At 34.7% G+C, this 22,606-nt stretch overlaps 2 protein-coding genes across 3 annotated transcripts in view; one reads left to right on the top strand and one right to left on the bottom strand.

Moving 5' to 3' along the window:
- Positions 1-701: 701 nt before the first annotated feature.
- On the bottom strand, positions 702-14,987 carry LOC135691538 (uncharacterized). The gene is made up of 13 exons (XM_065209408.2): positions 14,733-14,987; positions 13,955-14,279; positions 13,301-13,351; positions 12,594-12,873; positions 11,755-11,852; positions 11,157-11,242; positions 10,380-10,463; positions 6,246-6,327; positions 5,640-5,709; positions 5,182-5,265; positions 1,770-1,914; positions 1,410-1,504; positions 702-1,009 (listed from the first exon to the last, which is right to left on the bottom strand). The coding sequence occupies exons 1-13, from the start codon at positions 14,934-14,936 to the stop codon at positions 835-837; spliced, it is 1,779 nt and encodes a 592-aa protein (XP_065065480.1). The 5' UTR covers positions 14,937-14,987; the 3' UTR covers positions 702-834.
- Positions 14,988-18,505: 3,518 nt separating this feature from the next.
- LOC135691539 (uncharacterized) overlaps positions 18,506-22,606 on the top strand; it is a 48,149-nt gene continuing 44,048 nt past the window's right edge. The window contains exon 1 of one of the 2 annotated variants that reach the window (XM_065209412.2): positions 18,506-18,811. The gene's annotated coding sequence lies outside the window, so the exon portion shown is untranslated. Of the gene's footprint in view, positions 18,812-20,645; positions 20,828-22,606 lie in introns of those variants that run through there. The other variant, XM_089112294.1, reaches the window with a different exon arrangement.

Raw genomic sequence — 22,606 nt, forward strand, 5'->3', positions numbered from 1 at the left:
AGATTTCATCAGCTCTTTATGGCATTTCTTTTACTTTATCGTTCAACCCGTTTCAGAGACTGGCCCATCTAAAGAACACACCTGATAAGCTGATGTCTTTAACAAAGGAGTTCTAAGTTTTCTGTTGGAATTCCGCAGTACGCGAGAGGTCGTTTCGTTAACTCTAGTAAACATGTCGCTCATATAAAACAGCGCCTCACAAGGTATTTGAAAACCATTTTAAGTGTTTCAAGATCAAATGATTCCCTCACCGTCGGCCAGGCAAGAGTACGAATTAGTGGCACGGCTGACTGATCATATCAACTTCCTGACTCTCTTTTGTACATTTGTTTAACAGTGGATGCAGGCACGTACCTTTTAGAATACCCCAATATGCCAATACCTCTGTCACTGAGCTGGAATATTTTACTTTTCACTGAACTATGACTACTGCCAAGATAAAATAAGGAACTTATTTTATCTTGTTACTATCTTATTTCACTGCTAACGTAAAATTTAAGCGATATTTCCGCGTGACAGAGAAGACTATTTTTGGTAAAAACTTTCCGATAATCATCGATAAGAACCTGTCGGCTGAAGTTCTTTCAATCAAAATACGCGATTCTCTGAATTCTTTTATTTAATTTGCTAAGAAACATATACTTATATTCATCCTTTCTGTTACGAAAGAAAAAAAACAGCAAAGATAGAAAAGAAGTGCAAAAGGTGTACATATATTCTAATTATAATATTCTGTCATTAATGGAGACCGTATACACAAAGGACGAAAACATATTGACGTATTCCACTTAAAGTATCACGTGGAGAAATATACTTCATTGCGAAAAGTTTCTGTCATTCTGGGAAGAGAGAAAGTTCTGTGGATCCTCGTAGAATGCTTCGGCAATTTTGCGAACAAACGTAGAACAAAATTGGAAGGTTCTTAACACCAAATAGCTCGGCAGCTGGTTTAATAACTCGAAGACCTTGTCCAAATTTTGGTCCACCGCAAAAGTCACATGGTGATAATCTGAAAAAAGTGTATCAACTGAAGGCGCGTTTTCAGTACAACAGCAAACAGAATATCAGAATATTACAAGAGGAATATATAGTAAGGTAATAAATGACGGATCTTTGATGATCTAAAATACAATGACTTGCATGATATGATGAATTAGCGTTTCATAATATAATATAATATAATATAATATAATATAATATAATATAATATAATATAATATAATATAATATAATATAATATAATATAATATAATATAATATAATATAATATAATATAATATAATATAATATAATATAATATAATATAATATAATATAATATAATATAATATAATATAATATAATATAATATAATATAATATAATATAATATAATATAATATAATATAATATAATATAATATAATACTTACGATTTCATTAAGCTGTTTAGCTTCACATCTTTTGAATGAATATTTAGATGTAAATTTTTTTGTGCCAGATACGTTGCACAGCTTTCCAATAGATGCTAGGGAATTGAAATAGAATCGTAAAGATATATTAATTATCTTAATTTCTGTGAAGATGATACCAAAACAATGTCCGCCTTAAAGATGAAAAGGAAATTGATTACACAGTTATTCCGAATATACAGCGTGGAATTTAATCGTAAAATATATTTATTGATAATGTACTGTATATTCAATGAGTTATTATGAGCGTAATAGACTACTCCTGAATCATATTGTCGTCAAAAATTCGTTGACCAGAAATTGATTCAGAAAAATACTAACCTGTGGTTGGGGAGGAGCTGCTAACTTCCAGAGAAGAGGGTGCATGAAGTTATTGGCTATTTTGAGAAGATTCAGATTGAGCAAGATGATTCCCCTTGGCAATGACGTCAGCTGGTTCCCTTCCAGGTTCAATATTTTCAAATTCCTGCAAAATACGTCACGTAGAAGCAACGATGGAAGTCAGTGAGCAATAGACCTTTCCCCTAATTACGTCATGGCGCAATGCATTTTGCTCCTTGTAGTTCAACCCGCGAACATTTGTTTATGTTTTGTACGGCGATCAGATGAAGTTCTGTTATTATTCAACGCTCTTTGCTCAAAAAGCCAAACGCCTGACAATGGCAGAAGTAGAAAACATGGATATAAACTACGAAAAGAACGATATTTATGTTCGGTATTCGTGAAGCCAAATATTGCTGGGAGAAACTGTTATTTCTTGTGAAGGCCAAGGTTTGTCCTTCAATTGAAAACATCTAGTATTATGTCTTTGTTCATCTAAACCAAATGAATAGGGATAAGGATTATGCCAAATGTAGAAAAATTGCAAAGCCACTGTCCCTTTTTGCCAAGTGAACTGAACGTTTGTTCCATCTTTCTGATTATCTAACTCTAGATTCTATGAAATGTGATAAATTTTCAATTTTGGAGGAAACGAATTTGGTGATGTCACTATGACTTCAGGACTACGCCCCATTTCAAAACCAACCCCACCAATGAATAGTATTTGTAAATTGATTTAAAAAATCAAAATAAATCCAAACCAGTGGATAACCCTTGCAAATTGCTTTCAAGCAAGCTCTGGTACAAACGTTTTTTAGAGGTTTTTGGGAAAACAGTTTTGGTCCATCCAATTTTGAACATTTTCACATTTTTCACAATAATGGCACAAGCGTAACTGGCAACTCAAAGCCCCTTCCGAAATCAAAACTACATAATACTAGAAGCATTTTCGACTTGGTCCCCATATTTGTCACTTTTCCGTTCGTTTGGCCTAGGCCTTATCATATCGCTGCTCGCTGTCAAATTGCCGTCGGAACCACTTTCTGCATGATTTGTTTGATTATTCGAGCAAAGAGCGTTGAATAATAACAGAACTTCGTCTGATCGCCGTACAAAACATAAACAAATGTTCGCAGGTTTAACTACAAGTACCAGAATGCATTGCGCCATGACGTAATTAGAGGAACGGTCTATTGTATTAGCATTTGCATAAAAATAAGGTTATAGAATAGTAGTAAGTCACTAATTTTTACCAAAATCGCCCCCCCCCCCCTTAGAACTTTTGACACTTCAGGGGTCATGATTTTTGAGGATCATTGCAATGGCCATTTACAAAACCTAGGAAAAAATTGTCCAAAACTACCGCTAGAGGACCTTTTAAGTGGCTTGTTCCCATCATTAAAGTTAATGATAACGACTGTTGTGAATTATCCCTGGTGAGAACACGCGTATAATAAGAGCGCTAAGCTTTGTGAGCGATCAGCACAGGAACTGATTTATTCACACAGCGAATTCTTAATCAAGGAAGTAAGAGGGGAGCAGCGAGTTTCACCTGCGCAGCATTTGGTTGAAGAAGGCTTATGAATTATTCCAAGGAAATCAGGAACAAGCATTATCGAGAGAGCAGAACGATTTCACCACAGACTCGGACGAGCGAATTTGGTGATCGGAAGCATGCTACCACTAAGGAAAAGACAAAGAACGACGACTGGCTTCAATGAGCTGGAATCAATTTGCAGTTTAAAATCAGACAAAAGCACACGAATGTGCCGCAGTAAGATAACAAATAACGACTTTCTTCATATTTTTGAAGACGATGATGACTGTAGTCAACTGATAAATGTAAATATTGAGCTGCCAGTACGGTCACAGAAGACATACTACCGATTGCGAGCGACCAAGTATTCAGAGATCACATTGCCACAGATTCAGGCTGCCATTCGACGAAGTTTTCACCGCAGCAGACAATCGGGAAAAGCTTCCAACGCTTCAGAGGATGAGCACGAGAACAAACAGGGAAAAAGCACGCGCCGAAACGCCATTTGTGAGCGAGGACCTCATGAGCGACACGTCATATGCTCAAGGCTAAGACATCATTTAGTTATGAACTATTTGAACAATATCGGCTACTTGTAAAAAATCTTTTTTAAAATGACGCAGAAAAGCAAGGCGTGCTTTTCAAAGTATTTAAATATTTGAATATAATGACAAAGATATTTAAGACTAAATATTTATAGCTCAATTGACAAGAAAAAGATCATGATGAACAACATAAAGATAATTCTGTAGAAGAAATTGTTTTCTTATTCCTCAATACAGGCAAACGTTTTAACGACCATTTGCTCCTTTTTCGTATCGTTCTCGACTTTCGTTAAATATCTCCTCTGCAAACCCATTTGTTTTATAAAAAAATCATGCACAGGCATATTTGGAATAAATTTCGTTCGCTTTGGACAGTAATTTTAATAGAAAATTGATTTAAATTCACTCTTTTTATTTAAACTTTTCTCCCAAACATTGATAATTCGTTTAGCAATTTTGTTATTTGACATTACACGTTAAAAAGGAAATAACGGCATTTCTTTCCGTTGGCCCTCTGCAGAATTAAAGCAACAAGTTTGCTTGTTCTTTCCACGTCTTTTGAAACAAGACAAGATAGGTTTAAACTTAGAAATCAGCAGCCAGGAAACGAAGCGATTTGTAGAATGAAAATCTTTAATCCATCTAAGATTGTTGTATTGATCATCGTTAAAGTATCATTAGCACCGTGAAGAGGAAGATCTTGATAGCAAGACATTGTACATCTACATAAACAGAACGTATCAAAACCCAAAAAAATATCAAGAGAAAGCATTCCTTGACAAACAGAAACGTCAGATCAAAGCCCATAAGAAATAAGAAAGATCAAAAGAACAAAATACCAAGCAAAACATTAAGAAAATATAACTTTAATTATAGGTTCGTTTGAAGCGATTTGAAGAACAATTTCAGACAGACGTTTGGCTGAAATAACATTCTAGTTATTCTAGGTTCAAATATACAGCTGTGCTAATTCTTTAAAAATTTTCACGTACAGCTGCTGGTGTTTTCAAGTTCAGAAGCATGTCATTGAGAGGTCGTACCACCCTGTTGGACACTAGCTGCTTCTAAGCGCTAAATGTGCTTCAAATTAGGTTTTAAGTTCCTGGATTGAAGTTTTAGAAACAAATCTGGACGTTTTCTGTAGATATATTTGCATGTAGAAGACATGCTATGGAGGGCAAAAAAGCTCATACGAAAAAGAACACCTTGCAAACCATATCTATTGAACCGATTCAATAAAGTTTTGTTTTTAATTCATAAAAGTTTGAGTTATATAGTTTATATAATAAAAGAAATTATATAGTAAAGACAAGAATGCCAATCTATCTACCTCAAGTTTCTTAATTCTTCTGAGATGAATGCGATTCGATTGTAAGAGAGGTCGAGTTTCTGGAGGCTTTCAAGTTGAAATAGGCTGCAAATGAAGTAAAAATAACAGAATATTAAAAGTATTCTGTATTCTCATATCAAGATAGAATTAAAAACTTTATAAAATGCTTAACTTTATTTTCAGCAAATTTTCTTCTTCGCCTATTACAAATCTCTCAACATTCTATACATTTGAAGGCTATTGAACTTGCCGATTGAAATACGTATTTGATTCAAGCATTCATACCTTCTTACTTGCATTAATACGTATCTAAATTTCCATGAAGAATAATCAATCATTGTTTGAAAAGAAGGAGGGAAAGCTGCCGATGTGAAGGACACAAAACCCCGTTGGTGTTCAAAGACTTTAGGCAAGCATTGTAGCTCTGAAGGAACACAAGAGCATACATTATTACAAACCTTTGTGGTAGTGAGGATATGCAACAAAAGGACAGTACCAGCGTCTTCAAGTATTGTAGCTTTTGAATCCCTAGAGAACATAAACAATTTCAGATAATTTGTTTTTTCTGCTTCTTCAAACCAACGGAAAGCAAAGAGCTGCCTTTTTTTCAAACAAAAGTAGAAAAACAGTTCGGGAAAGACACGCTTTTGGAGCTAATAGTTTGCCAAAATCGTTAAAAGCGTGTGAACCAGACTCGTTGCTCGGATGGATAGCAACCGTGGAGCCAAAGTAGTAACAAAACAGACTTCTCGAGGCTGGACACGAAAAAAGGAAATATCTTATTTAGAAGATAGAACTGAAAATAAAGTTAGCTTTCAGGGGAGGTAAGTTGCCAGCAATGGTCTGCACAGCCAGCCGCAATAATGGAAAATCTACTGTGGTTTGCGTAGCAATTTCGTTGCCTACTCTTTTATCTGAAAGTAAAAGCATATTTCAGGTCCTAATTTTATCAGGGCAACTGAATTCCAAGACTGGATTATCTATGTTGCATTACATTGATCATTTTAGGTATAACCTTCCACCTGTACGTTCATTGAAAAATGCACGCAAAACATTGTAATTACCTGAAGGTATTTCTTGCATTGGATTATTTCTTAGCTTCAGTGTCTCTATTTGAGGGATTTCAAATAATTCCTCTGGTATATCCTGCATTGAAATGTGAATCACAAATGAAAATATGTCCAAAGCTTAAAACTTGAATAGGCAACACAATACGTGTGTAGGTTTAAAAATTGATGCTGGAAGAGCACTGAGACATCAAGATGCCACAATGACAGAGTAACTATTTTTCCACCGAATAGTTTGTAAATGATGAAATTGGTAAATAAAAACAACGTTTATAAGGTTGAAAGTTAAGGTTACGGCAGTCGGTGAAAAAAGCATACAACAGATAGCAAGGTTGCACCACAGCATTTGAAAATTGAGGCTCTCTGACGGATAACAGCCCTTCATTTGCTAAAAATGATCAATACTGCCTAGGCATTTAAAAATATAATCGTATGTCCCATTGCTTGCTTTTTCATTATATGCTGTTTTCACTGCAACACTAGAGTAGTTAGGCGGTCACCACTGAGCCAAGTACTTACTTATAGAGAGTTATTCGAATTGAGCGAGTGTTTTTATATTTGAGTCTCACGCAATAACTAGGAAAATACAAAAACATATCATGATCACGTCATAATCGCATCATGATCACATCAGAAGCATCAAAATCCTGAATACGAAACAGAAATGTTGCATATGAAAATCGGTTTACGCGAGTTGTGGATCGAAAAGAGCTGCGAAAAGTAATCAGTGATTCACACATCTGTGTGCTCATGCTTGAAACAAAAGAATAATGAGCCTAGTTTCCATTGGGAATTACATTTGGATTGTAAGTAGAAAGTCTTAATTGTTTTGCAGATGGAATTTTCGCGAACAGTTGCAGATGTTCCGTTTCAATTTAGTGGCGTTGTAAAATATCGAGAAACGATTCAGACACATCATGTTTAAGTTGAATATTGCTATGACTGAACATATTAAAAAAGTGGATGAGAGCTTCATTCTTTGTGTCAGTGTTTCTATTCAAAAACTATAGGAAAATCCAGACATTGTTTCCGTTCGAAAACTACAAGAAAGGCCCAACACGGTAACAGTTTCTTGCTTAAAGCAAAATCCACTATATGCCCTCTTCATATAAAAAACTGAGTAGCTGAGTTGCAATGACAAATCTTCCAAGATGAGAAAAACATTGATTACAGGAAGATAACAGAAAGAAGGGTATGACTGAAAAAAATTTCTTAAATAAGGAGCTCTCCCTGTCGAGGAAACGAAACTTCCTATTGTAAAAACGTTTGGCAAACCAATTAGAATTCATTATCATAAATTGATTGATGTGAAAAAAATTGTATTATCAAATAAACTTTTATTTGAGAACGGAGACTCATTGTTGAAGGCGATTGCTAGCTTGATAAAATTTATTAATTTCATTTCGTATGCATGTTATAGACAAGACCATAAACTATGTTTCTATATTAAAGAAAAGAGGCAAATAGAAGTTTTGTAAAGAAACTGAAGATAATAAATGTCATATTCCACAAGTCCGTGCTTGCTTCTTTAACAATTGACTCAAGTGATACTTTCAAGTTGAAATTTTAATCCAAAAAAGTACTAAGAAGCTTGACCTACTAAACCTGCTTGACACTTTCTTTGCTGACTTTAAGGCTAACAAATTTATCCAATGAAGTTTGCCGGAAAGAAAAGCAATTATGTTGTTCTGTCTACATGTTATCCAAATTTATTTGCATGTAGCCACATTTTGACATGCTTCAGTTTCTTGCAAACCACTTCTTGTTGTTTGCTTAGATATGTGTATTTTCGGCAAATAGATATAAAGATGACTTGCTTGGAATATCATTTAAGAAGAGGACAAAAGGAAGAGGCTTGTAGTACACCACAAGTAAAAAAGCCACAGATACATACTGACTTCTGCAGTTCTGGTAGGACTTAAGCCATGCAAAACATTGAATGTCATAATGCTCAAGTTTGATGACAGGGATCTGGTGACTGAAGCTTTTAGAGGCTTTTCGAGGATGATTAAAATACCACATCTAAAGTTTTAATATCGAGAGTGTTTTAACAAAACTTATTTAAAGTGATCAGAGAGTGCTTTACAGAAGATGAAGTTAAAAACCAAACTGAAGATTATATAAGACTTTATTGAGCTCCAAGAAATTGTATAAACGAGTAAACATGAATTTTTCTGTAAATCTAGTTGCGAATATTATTTGAAAGAAATAGTTGGCCAACGAGGTACAGCTTGTCCTGTATTGTTTAATGTCGAATTCTAATAATTTGCAGATTGGACACCAAGGTTAATGACAGCTATGGCAGAGTCTAAAAAAGTTGTGTAAAAAAGAGAAAATATGGAATCAATCAGATCTGATGAAAGGGTGGAAAGCAATGTTATTACTGATATGATGGTTAATGTTCAGCGAATTGCTCCTAATTAATCGTGAGCTGAGAATGTTGAAGATCTTTCCAAGATTTTCCTGGATAAAGTTGAGTTGTCTACAGGGAAGTTTTTGTAATTAGTTTGGTCTTGCACACCTACTAAGATAGTTCGTTAAAACAGATTACCCGCACAAATGGAAAGGCGAAGAAACATTATTGCTCCATGCATTAAGGACAAAACCAGCTCGAGAAAATTTCAATGAAAAGACTTTGGTCTAATGAACGAATGGAAAAAAGCTTGACCGGAATATCTTGCAACAAAAAAATTAATACTTCCAAAAAATCCATATCTAAAGTTCCTTGTCAATGGGGTCGGAAAAATTGACTGTTGCAGGCCAGAAAATCATAACAAGCCTGCAGCTTCTTGTGTGGGAAGCAGTTTTTTCTGGCGTTTTTGCACATGATGATAATGGTGCAGTGTTATATATTTGTATAGATATTCCCCTGATACAGAAGATCACGACGTTCTAGTCTTTTTTGCTGAAAGTTTACACAAAAGGACAACGTCTGAGTCCAGAAAGAGATTTATTTCAGAAAGAGAACTATTTAATGAACTTTAGGGATGCCACACGACTCGCCAGTTCCATTGATAAGGTAAGGGGAATTAACTTAAAATCATATATGGAGTTAGAAGACGCTACAGTTTCAGATACAGTACCAGCAATCCCTGCAGAACAGAGAAAGAGGAATTTGGCTGGTTACTGTTCTAAGAGCAAAACAATTTCAACGTTTAAAAAAGCGTGATGGTATGTCCTTGCTCTCAAGAACTCGTTTCACCTAACTGCCAAAAAAGAAAGATGACAGAATTTCATCTTAGAACAGGAGGGAGAAACAATGAAAAAGTAGCAAATGAGCTATGAGATTACCGATAGAAGTATGAGGTGTCACAAAAATATACAGAAAAGGTGTTATATTTACAAATTTCTAGGAAATTTTGCAAAATCAGTAGATCCCCATTACACCCATCTAGGCCGTTTGCCTCAGCTTGCAGAGGTGTCACGTATAGAGCAATCAACTGATGTCATGTAAAGTTAAAACAACAAATATTAAATGAGTTTTGGAGAAAATTAAAACTTAAGTCGTGATACGTTTTTGAATCATTTCTGACGGTGATAAGACTATTGGTTTTATGTTACCAGGAAAGAAAGCACTATATTGCTTCTAGGCCAAAAATCCCTGACGCAATTGTTTGTGACTCTCGATTGCAAAATGATAAAATAGCAAGAGCAATGTTTGCAGGTATTGGTGACAGCAAACACGTTAAGGAGCTTTAACAGCATTTGACAAATTTCGTTGTATCATTGCAACAAGTGTCTTATACTGACGTTATGTAGCTAGAGGTTATTGGAAACAAATTTTGCGGTAACGCTTCATCAAGAGTTTTCCGCTTCACCATATTGAATTCTTTCTTGACATGCCATGTTATCAAACCATTCAACAAACTAAATTCCAATATAACATTCTTCTGTATTTAAAATAAAGGTTCAGACTAAAGCATATTTGAACTAGTTTTTAGAGAGTGAGATCATCAAAGCTTAGTGATTTTTGTGCAGGATAATATTTAAAGCATGTCTCTCAGAATTAAGCAAAAACAGAAAAATATTGAAAGAAATTTTCACATTTAATATTTCATATCACTTAAGTTAATTTCAAATTTACACAGCTGCAATCATTGAACAACGAGGAAACTAATAAAAGTTACTTACCGTGAAATAGTTGAAAGAAAGATTTATATGCACCAAAGTTGTTGAAAGTGAACTTATATCTGGTAGTCGATCTATAAAATGCGCCTGCAACAGAAAGTCATAAATGTTGAAATAAATGTTGAATATGGAATAGAATCTTTTGTTTCTATGAAACTAGCAATCTAATGATTAATGAATTGAAGTTATTTGAATGAAAACCGTTCTACGTTCTGCCTGCCACATACCAAAACTGGCAACAAACCAAACTAGTGGCCTTGAATTGGCAAGAGGTAATTCCAAGAAGAGAATGTAAGGTTTCAGTATAATAACAGATGTCTATTGTAGCAGAGGTGTTTGTTCAATGCCAAAGAGTCCTCTCGGACAGCAAGTCATAGAGGATTTTCATGTGAGTTTGAAAGCATGTAGTTTATGAGAAATATATATATTGTCATTTGTTTGTTTTTTTGTTCATTCTATTGACTTCTTTTTCTCAATCTTAAAGTTCGTTATATATAATAAAGAGTATAAAATATCCCCTAAAACTCTCTAAAAATCATAAATCGCATCTAAACACCTTTTCTGCGTGTTTCTTCAATGATGTTCTCAGCAAAATCGTTTCCATCTGACTGGTTGAATTACTCAACCATCATACATATCAACACAACTTTTGTTATGCCGTAACTATGTTGTGCTAGTTACAGAAAATTTCTTGATTTTATAATTTTTTCCATTTATAAAACATCATACTGTAATGCTGAAAACTAAACTTTGAGTTTATAAGTTTGAGTCTCTTTTCACCTTCAAGACAAGTTTGGTTCCTCCATGGGCAAGGCTTTCAAGCACTGCAAGCTCGCCACTGCCAACAGCTTCACCTTCAGCAGGATCTAGACAAAGACAAAATTCCTTTATCTTGAAAATAATATGCAAAATAATATAATTTTGAATCAGAAACGACAATTGTCATTTGGTATAACAAGTTAAAGAGAAAATTTTATGATACTGAAAAATGCATATTTATAACAAAATTAATGTTTTAAGTTTCATTTCATTGCTGAATGTTGTGGGCAGATTTTTCCTTCTTTGAATTCTTTCTCTAGACACATCAAGTCCTGTCTATTACAAACGAATACACATCTACTTTGTATGTTAAAAAGAATCATTTGATTCTTGTTGTTGTTTTGCTTTGTTCTTTCTGTTATCTTTTATTTAAATTCATTGCAAGATTCACCAAATCCAGCGGGCATCCTATCCAGCATACTTTCTTTCTTTTGCATTTTGAAAAATCTAGGCAACAGCTTTAAAAAGAAATCTAAATTTCTTGCAAGTTAGAAAAATAAAGCATCATAACTTCAGTAAGTTCATTGCTTGGCTTAACAATAAATGAATGATTACGCACCAAATGGTGAAGGACTTCGAGCAGAACGTTCTCCTTGGAAAAACAGTGGAGGAGAATGTACAAGAAATAATTCTTGATCAAATTCCTCATCTTTGATTCTAAAAAGAATGAAATTTAAAAATGAATAAATGAATATTTGCTAAACCCTAAAGATTGGACAGAATACCAATCCACGTAAAAATTTATCACTAGCCAAAAATTAAATACCTAGATGCGAATTGAACTGTGCCAATGGGAAACAGCAAAAATCTCTTTGCATCTTTTAGAATTCTTACAGCAGAAATTCAGAAGACCAATTTATGAAACAGAATTAAGTTTAAAAGCTTTCAAAGGTGCATCCAATTATATAAATTTCATTGCTACTAGTAGCTGCAAAGATGAACAAATACAGCAGTCCTATATTGGAGATCTATCAAATCTCTTCACGTCAAAGAATGCATTTCTTGCATTGATTGCAAGATTATAAAGGATAAACTATGAAAGGGATAAATATTAGAATTCAGCATTTTAAATTTTAAAATGTATTGTTAATGAGATATAAATGCTTCTCAAATGAGCAACACAAATGCAAATAGCGAGGTGTCATCTGCCCAAGTACCCAGTTTCTTCAATTTGAATTAGTTGTCGCATGTTAACTACTTATTGTAGAGCCCCTTAATTTTCTAATGATATGATAAATGGTGTATCTGATGGGGTTCATTGGGGGTGTGGCCTTCTTGAATTATGAATTGGTCAGTAAAAGTACTGAAAGGTAGATATGTCTTTGATCAAATATCATATTTTTTGCACCCCTCCCCTATTCAAGAAGGTATAGCTGAGAGCATTGAATGCTAGCTTACTTGTCTTGGTGGCTGGAATGAGATGGAGAATCTACAGCTATTTGCCCCCTGACTGTCCTTTTTGTACTTTGTGAAAGACTCTCCCTGCTATACACAGTGCCTTCTTCATCAAATGAAGATTCATACAAAGCATCATCTTCCCCAACAAAAAGTTTTTTACTTTGAGCTAGGTATGTTGGTCTAACAACTGCCAATCTGGATCGTGTTTTAGAACCAAAAGCTTTCTTTAGATTTTCAAAGTATTCATCTGAATACATTTCCAAATTGTATGCTTTTTCCTCTGTAAAAAAACAGCAAAACAGATGGATTCAAGTAAAAACATTGATAACCAAAAGAAACAACTAACTTCAATAACCAAGAATACTCATAGAGCTAGTATACTTTCAACAAAAAATTATTGTTTTCATGAACAAGAAAATAAAATGATAGCTTTATATGTATACAACGGCTATGCTAAGTTTAGTAAGATGGTAAAGTAATTAACTTGTAAGCACCATCACATGAGACAATTCTTGATTCATTGTTTCAGGAAAGACATTTTTTTCACTTCCATAAAATATTGAAGAGGCAGATGGTTCACAAGCCCCATACTTTTTGTCACTGATGTAATAATGATTATTATTACCAAAGTAATATAGTTCGGGTGGGACCAAATTCTATGTAAGGTAATTTACCAAGGTAACTGTAAGGTTAGATAGGTAACTCACCAATAAGCTTTTGTCTAAATGGAATTCTTGGTTGCACATTAGGAAGATCCACTAAAAGGAAAAACATCACTTACTAATGGAGCAGGCAATCAAAAAAATTATATTACTATAGATAAAATTTTATGAAGCCCTCCTTTATTACTGGTCTCAATTGGTATAACAACAATGCACAGTGCTGCTGGTTACAAGGCTGTGTCCTGCCTGGGTTGTGTCATTCACTCACAGTTTTTCTAATTAAATTTTCCCAATCCTATTTCCTTATCAACAAAAATAGAATATAATATTAGAGCATATAATAAGCATGAAGTACATATCTTGGTGTATAAAACAATACTGCTCTAGGCTGCTATTAATGAGCCTTATGACCCTATCAGGCAACTGTCATCAAAGCTCTGTGTACAGCATCAAGAACTGCATACAACAAATTGGTCACAAATGAGCTTAATAGGTGTCAACTAAGGTAACAATAGTCAAGATAACTAAAATCCTAGGGTATAAGTGAATATTGATGCTATTATTTAATGAGGTCATGAGAGAACATGCTCAGCAAATCCTAACTTGATCCTTTTTAAAAAGATATTCTGGTACAATATGTTTTTCACTGCCATCTGCTCAACAGTTAAAGCTAAAACAAAGACACTGAGTGAAACAAACCATCTTCATCTAATGCAATTCTGCTAAACTCTATATTTTCTATCTTTTGAGTAACATTTTCATTCTTTGTATAAATGTGCCATTGAGTCAGTGGCTTCTCTATAACATGCATCTGCCTTTCATTGCCACTCTTTTCTCCTCTGCCTTCTTCCAGCTTCAAAATAAAGTCATCCAGTTCAAAAATAGGGGGTGGTGGCTCATATGAGTCATCAATGAAAGCATTTAAGTCAATTTGCAAGGGCTTCTTTGGACTTCGAAATGGAAAACTATCAGCTCCTTTTGGTTTTTGGTTCAGAAACAACAGCTCCAATCTCTGATGGGATTCCTATAATGAAATATGAATGCATCATTCAATAAACAAAACTCAGTAAAACTATGGCTTTGAAAGGCAAAATGTTCTAACCTGAGACAAAATTTAGAATTAACCAGCCAGTCTAATCTGACTAGTGTTTCACAGGCTTGTGATTTTAAATGCTAGTTATTTTCTTACAAATTTCGTCTCAGGCACTCCAGAGATTTGCTAGCTTTGCTTGTAAAATTGCTAATTTGTTCATCACATGTGTGTTTAGTTTCTTATTAAAGGGGACCCTTCAAATACTTTGCAGTGACGATGAAAAATTTCAATTTGTGTCGATGAATGTTATCAAACATTATAGGATTTTTTACATTGATTTACAATAAATATACTTGTCTTAGTATATGTTGGTAAAGCTGTAGAAAAAGCTCTAAAACAAACTACCAATTGTTATAGCTATTTGTTTATGCTCTACGCACTCACCTTTGAGGAATCATTGAGGTTGTTCTTTTTATTTCGTCGCTGTTCCTGAAGTTTATGTGAAATTACTTGCTCTGTTTTTGCGTCATTTACTGCAGCCACATTTTTCTTCTTCTTAGACTTTTCATTAGCCCCTTTGTCTGGCTTTTGAAGTGGTGGTAGAGGTCTTCGCAACAGTATTGTTCCTGATCCACTGGTCACCGCCATTTTGTTGTTATGTTGTTGTGTTGACTGCTCTGTTTCTGTGGACAGTCTTCTCCCCCGCAGAGACAAAAGAGGAGTAATCAAGCTGTCGGGATCTGGCAGTTTAATCAAGCTGTCGGGATATCAAGCTGTCGGGATATCAAACTGTCGGGATATCAAACTGTAATCAAGCTGTCGGGATCTGGCAGTTTAATCTTCAAGTATATTTTTCAAATTATCTGGTAAAATTACAATATAATGGTTTAAAGAAATGGTACAACGCGGAGAGAAGGTCTTCAGATGCCATTTAAAATTTCTATAGCAAGAGACTGTAATGGGACAATTTGCATTTTTATAACAAAATATAAACTTTAAGAATAAAAAAAAGAAGAAGTCAATAGAACAAAAAAAAAGAAACGAGAAACAAAACTACAGCACAGCAACTTTTCTGATTGATGCAGAGTCAGATCAACTATTGGCAGATCAACAAAGAACCCAAAGAGCGATTATTGAATCATGTTTTATTTGTATGGAAAATGTGTTGCTATTGGCATTCTTTACCGACAGTGGGAAGGCTACAACTACAAGAGCTTGAAAGGGAAGACTACAAGAGGAGGAAAGATCGATTTTGTTATCAATTTATCGTGTTTTTCATCTTGCGAATTCTTTATGGAGTGATGTTTTCACACAATATCAAAGTCGAAGTAAGAGAGCTTTCAAGGAGACAGTTCAAAGCAATGGAAGTTTCTGTAGTTTCTAAAGGGATCTGATAGACAATAAACAAACAACTAAACAACGAAACAAATGAACAAACCTTCACATTACAAACAAACAATTGTGATGGATGTGATAAAAGACGTTCACAACAATAACATCATGTTTGGTAATCAAACCTCAAGTTTTTACATTATTATGAAGAAACACAGAACTAGTTGTTTATCGTACAAGATAAAATTTCTAGTCGAAGAATTCGAATGTCTATGTCAGTGCCATTATCAATGTTTTAAAAAGTGTCAGATTTTCCCCTTTTATGAAACTTTCCTAGCCAACGAGCAAGGTCTATGGCAAAATCTATTAATCACAATACTAAAACTTTGAAAACATTGGTTCTATAAAGTCTGAAACCGAGCAAAATGTTCATTAACTTAACAAGGCATGACACATTGTTAAAAGGTTCCGCAACTGCCACCAACTCCATCCCTACGCTGAAAAACCATTCCCATCCTACTGGTGTTCGGCAAGATATCATGGCTCGCTTTGTTTTCAGGCCAGTTGTGGGCCACTGCTCATTTCAAAGCTTTATTCTGTACGCTCAACGGATTCATTGGGCCTAAAGTTGAGAGGGGCGGAGTCAATAAAACGTTTTTGTCCAAAACCGTTAGACTTCTGCTAGCAGTAACTCGTGATAGGTGTCTCTATTGATAATTTGATATGTGTTCTTCCGTTGCTTTTACTTGGAAAGGATATACGAAAGGCAGGTTGATGTTGTCATACTTACGCAATTTGAGGTATGTAGCTATCTGAGTTCATTTGAATTTGAAGTAATCCTTAGTTTTAGCATGCTTTGACGATGGTTGGCCCATTATATTTGTTCGTAAATTGAAATTAATAAACTGAGATTAGTAAGACTGGGTTGTAATTTTGAGTTCTGTTGTCTTGAATTTTGATGTTTGTTTGTGTTTCTCCTCCAAACAGGACCTCTGTACATAATTCTGCACCTACTAGCTTATCGTTGCTTCTATGTTAAATGGGTATTCTATGTAAGATAAATGCTGGCGAACAGACTTCTTCAGAAGAGTATCATGACAGCCTTAGCAACACATCTGTTTACATAGACACGACTGCAACCGTTATAAAGCCCCGTCAAAACGCTTTCAAGATTTCACTGAACATCGCTCACATTTGTACAGTGATGTTTAGTGATGTTTAGTGATGTTGAATTGGGGTGTTAAAATGCTCTCAACAATTCGACTCAACATTCGTTGAGCGATGAACTTCGGACTCTCAGAGATCCAAGACAAGTTTGGAAGATGAACTTGGAGACTCTTTTGCTTTAACAGTAGCTGCCTGATGATTTCCTAAGGTTCGGATTTTGGTCTTGCAACTTGCTTTGAATTGCTATCTCATCCGATTTGCTTTCACTGCCAACTGTTTCCAAGCGTTTGTCATGGTGTGCCATTACGATTTATAAAATCAAGCTTCTCTCAACTTCTTGGTTTGATCTAAGATCTTGACGCGTTGAAGCCTTTCTTTGGCGCGCAAAATCCAAGTCTAGTGCGCTTGCGCCGACTGAACATTATGTGTATGGGGTGTTAAAATGCTCTCAACATCTCTCAACAACACCTTTAACAACAGAAGTGTTGAGTCGACCCGCTGAACATTTTTGATTCTGTTGAAACTCTACTCAACATCGCTGAAAGCAGAAAGCGATAGCTTATATTTTGAAAAAGGAAATCTTGTCGGGTCTAAGGCGCTCACAAAAAGTGTTAGCGGGTGAGAATCCCATCAGCAGAAACAAAGCTTTGCTTTTTCATACTGAAAAGTTTATTGCGATAAAATTTGTGAAAAAAAGTGTTATCACAACATTCTGTTGACTGCCAATGTTTGTCATTATCAGTTTTTGGGAAACTGCAGAAATACCTCTGACCGAAAGAGAAGACCTTCTATATTTGGGTACACATTAACAGATGTCCAGCACTTTATAAACTTTATGTATCACATTTTATAAATTGGTATTAGCAACGGTAGAAGTCTCAGTGGATTGTAACACCGCACTCTAAGGGAATTTTGTTCATAAAATTCCGTTTTATTTCATTAGCTTATCTTTTACTGCAGCAAAAGGTTGATACCAAACCCTGCAAAAATTCGTCTTCATCGAGTGAAACAAGTCAGCTACATCTCATCATATTTGTTACACATCCTACTTTGCTTATACTTCATCCGGGCCAAAATTCCTCATTTAAAAACTTACTTATGAACTTAGTTTCATAATTGACCCTGATTCTGTAAAGGTTAAATCGTCAATGTAATCAAATTTTGCAGACTAAAAAATAGGCCTGTTATTGAATGAAAACAGTTTGACAGAAATTAAACGTGTTAGAGACATTTAATATAGTCTACCCAGACCCTTTTTCGTTACCCTCAAAATCTGCATTAATAGCTTTCAGTATCATTTCCACATCATCCTTCCAAACTTTTTATTAGCCGTGTCTCTCCTCCTTCTTTAAGCCATGTCGATTTTCTCAGCTTTCCCGCATTATTTTATCAGCTTGCCTTTGAAAATGATTTACTTCATTCCATGCCATGCCAAACACTTTTATTCCTTGCTCTTTTCATCACAACCCATTAACTCATCTTTTGTACAAAAAATATTAATACAACAAAGGCGCTTATATTAATATTGTTACTTTCTATTCATTTCGTGCTCTGCGTACATAAGAATATGTATTATTTTAAGGAGGATCAGAGATTATATGGAAATTCAAATCTAAAACGTCAATTTAAGGTAAGATAAGAGATGTAGATTTATAGCCAAAAGCCATTGAAATCACGTCCTCGTGAACATGCCCTCGAGGTCCTACGTTTGTTGTTCTTTGGCGTCAGCCAACTCGATAAACAGTACAGTCTCAGACAAATGCTTGTAACTGAGGGATGCTGAATCTTGTTTATCAGAGAAGGAATTTTATCATCGGACTTCGACGGACTGAGATGAGTAGAGGCATTGTACCTTAGGACATAAATCACAACAGAAGATAATTTTTATGGTTTCACAATCAGTTTTGAATGTTCAACGTAGATTTACGGCATGCGATTCCCCTTAATACTCCTGGTAATCTGTTTTTCTCATTACGGACTCAAGTCGTGGTAAAGAGGAAAGTGAACCTCAAAGCACATTTAAGGTGAGAGAGAAAACGAATACTGACATAGCCATTGTATAATTGGTTCTAACGTTTTTGCAACATTCTAAACAACTGCTGGTATAACTAGAAAATTTGGAAAAGTTTTTTGTCAGAACTGAAAAGCTTTATCAGGAACTTTGCACCCAAAAAATGCAGTAAATTTAGCATTGTTAAGACTTAAAATAACGATTGTTCGCCACCATTGCTTATCAAGTTACAAATTTACAATGGCTAAAAATTTGGTTCCACATATTAACAATTATCTTGAAATAAAAGTTTATAAAACATTCAACGGTTTGAATCCACCTTTTATGGCAGAAATATTTTCCATAAATGAATGCCTATATAACTTAATAAACTTTCATTTCAAAGTAGCAAAGCCACATTACAAAATATACTTTTTTATAAGAAACTAAGGTCCGGTGCTGGTAGGCAGTTAGTCGAATTTTCTGGCCATTTTTCTATCAGAAGTTTCTTACATGTTTCTTAAATTTCTTATGTAATGATTTTTTTTAAACGTGCTTTCAAGGTAAAGTAAATAGTTCACTCACATTCTGAGATAAACTAAAGTGTTTCAGGAATTTTGTCTTCCTAAATCTATTGAGATCTGTAAACAGTTAAGCTCATTGAACTTCATCAATGTCAAGTTGAAGTCAAAACAAATTTTCAAATTGAAACTTTTTGAGTGTGCAATTTACTGAGAATTAATGCAAACTGCATGTCAAGTGTGGTGATGCAATATGGAGTGATGTTCAATGTCAAGACTGTTTCAAGTGTCAACTCGGAAAATTAAAACTGCAAATTAGAAAATTTCCTCAGCTTTTTTCAATTTTGGTCGGGTTGTTTCTTAACTTTGGAAAAATTGAGCCTACCGTTTCTTATAACCTGTTTTTTACTAACAAATTGCGTGTATATGAATTCAATACCGTATCATACAGATGTAGCAAAATATGGAACTCAGTTCCAAACAAAGCAAAATAATCCAAACTTTACAAATTTTCAAGAAAAAAATCTCAGAATTTTCATCTTGCAAGCGACTTGAAAACTTTGCATGAAATACGATTTATATTATATTTAGCATTGATTTTTATAGCTTGAGTATGTATAGCTTAAATTGTACCAACTTTGAATGAAAAAAGAAGAAAGGAAAAAAACTCAAAGGGAATTGACGAAACACCGAATTCAACGTGAGGCCGGCGTGAATTTAAAATCAGCCCGGAATTTCTCATGGCCTCTTAGTTAATTCAACTGATTCAACTCAAACGGTTGGAAGCGTTTTGCGAGGTGAATATTCATTTCAAGCACAATCCTTTGCCATTTCCTGCCTTCTCAGGGCCGTCGCTAGCTATGGTGCTCAAAGGGGTGCCCAGTGATCCCATCTGCCGACAGAGCCATCCTTCACTTACCGAAAAGTCTAAAAATTTGTAAGCAAAAAATTTCTTGTTTATAAAATGAGAATTTTTCCAAGGTATTTTCCATAGATCAATGTCCAAATTATTTAAAAATTTCTCATTTCAAAAGAGCGGAGCCACATTACAAAATATATGGATTTAATACCGTAGCATACAGATGTAGCCAAATATGGAACTCAGTTCCAAACGAGACAAAGTGCTCCCCTACTTTACAAATATTCAAGAAAAAATCTCAGAATTTTCAACTTTCAAGTGTACTTGAAAACTTTGCATGAAATACGTTAGCAACATCGGTTATATTTGATTTACATTGTATTTAGCATTGGTAGTTTAAATTAGTTGATTTTAATTTGTTTCAGTATAGCTAGAGATTGTACTGACTTTTAATAAATCGAGAAAGAAAAAAAAACTTTGAAAAGTTAACTTCCATTTGTCAATATTAATGCGACTAGAAGTGTAAAAAGCTTTATGCCACATTAAGGGTCACGTGGAAGATGCATGGCGTCAGCAGATTGAACTCTAAACAGCTCTCCTTTGAAACGCCTTGCACAAACAACAAACCATAACTGATTTATTCCAAGATGGGTTGAAAAAAGCACTGAAGGTAAATTAAGTTTATTCTTATCAGTACTTTGCACCTTGATCTATATGCAATTTAGTACAAAAAATTTGGTAAAGGATAAGATAAATTCTTAAAAATATCCATATTTAGGCCCTAGGCCAATAAAGTTGGTAAGACTTTTGTTAAGATTTCTTGCCATCCTCTTTCTATTTTCTATAGAAAACAGAAAAGATATCTAACCAGTTTGGTTTTGCTCAATTTCATGAATATTTCAATACTTAAATCATAGCAGATGGGAAGAGTGTAAAACACTAGTGGCGTAGGTAGGAAAATGCATGGGAAGGGCGAATAGTTTCCAACAAAGATCTAAAAAGTATTTTTATTTTTTCACAAATCTGAACATAACTTGATTACATCAGAACTGAATTGAATCAGAAGACAGACATATATTCATAGTCAAGTGTTATATGAATTCCTTCTTGAATGTATTAAGAAACCATGCCATATTGAAAGACATTGCCAATCTCATTCAGAACAACTGAAAAATCGTTATATTCAGCTTTAAATTCTTTCCTCTCATAAGTGTAACACTTAGATCAAAGATAGACAGCTATGTTATATTTCTATCAAAATCAAAATGTCTCGACAAATACCAGTTTAACATTACAGGGTTTTCCTTCGCCCGCTCTGACGCCCCTTTAGCTACGCCATTGTAAAACGATTTTGCATGTATCTCACAATTGCAACAGTGAATCGCCCCTCCTTTAGACAGATAATGGAATCTAACTAAACGTGTAGAAATGTGTGTAACCAGACAATATTTCAATAGTAAACGCAACGCCCTTTTGCAAATCTAACGTTTTGTCGAAACGTATTCTCAGGGCCGCAGAGAGGGGGCAGAGAGGGGCAACTTGCCCCAGGGCCTCGGGGTCTAAAAAGTCTTATTTGATACTTAACAGTTTTCCAGTACGATAATATTTCAGGTTTTGTAGTTATCCCTGTGAAGGGAACAGATTGTCTGTTTCAGAATGGCTTTTTCTGCATTTTTGAACTTGGGTCACTGCAAATAACTTGGAAATTAATTCTGTTGGCAAATAATTGCTGAAGCCACAGTTTCGACTAACTTTCTGAAATATGATAACTTTTTATTTGCTTTCGTTAGGGCTTGTAATCGGTTTGTGTGTTTGAAACTGTGTTCTACGACATCCTACATAGGGCTGGAAACATCACTTGTACGTCAAAACATTCCATGGGTTACGCAAAAAGAATGTAGAGCAAAATTCCCAGAAATAATGAATGTGGCAGCAAATAGGTGCAGCCAGAAATTTAACTTATTGATTGCACTCTTCTTTTCTTGTATTGTTTAAGAAAAAAGATTTTGTTTATAAGAACATTCAAGCTCAAAAGTAGCCAATTTTAAGAATATCAAATGAATATTGCTCAGCCCCAACTCGCGCATTTCTGTTTCAGTTGATGTTCATAACAGGGAATCACAGAACTTACACATCTCGTTTTTTCAAAGGGGTGTATTCGCATTCTCTTATTAGATATGAAACATCGAACACACGTAATTTGTGGTTACCGGCTTTCTCAAAGAGACAATCTTAGATCAGATCCTCTGCTTTTAATCTTTCATTTCTTAAAAATAAAAGAATGGTCGTTCAAAGGAACTTGGAATTAAGGAAGCACGTAGTTTGGCCTCTTTTTCTGGAGGCTAGGCGGTGAAGGGGCATCTCCGAAGCCTTTACAGTCCCGTTATTAGGGGTTTCAGCTTCAAGGAAAACAAAGTTTTTTGATTTAACAATCTGCCAATGACTTGAG

The sequence above is a fragment of the Rhopilema esculentum genome, chromosome 13 (assembly GCF_057945365.1).
Source record: "Rhopilema esculentum isolate cy_ngs chromosome 13, ASM5794536v1, whole genome shotgun sequence".
In the NCBI taxonomy this organism is placed as follows: Eukaryota; Metazoa; Cnidaria; class Scyphozoa; order Rhizostomeae; family Rhizostomatidae; genus Rhopilema; species Rhopilema esculentum.

Coding starts and splice junctions, on each gene's coding strand:
- LOC135691538 (XM_065209408.2), bottom strand. CDS start 14,936: ATGGCGGTGACCAGTGGATCAGGAACAATACTGTTGCGAAGACCTCTA. Junction 11,243..11,754: donor TCGAAGTCCTTCACCATTTG/GTGCGTAATCAT, acceptor GTCTTTGTCTAG/ATCCTGCTGAAGGTGAAGCT. Junction 1,505..1,769: donor CAGCTCCTCCCCAACCACAG/GTTAGTATTTTT, acceptor TCAATTCCCTAG/CATCTATTGGAAAGCTGTGC.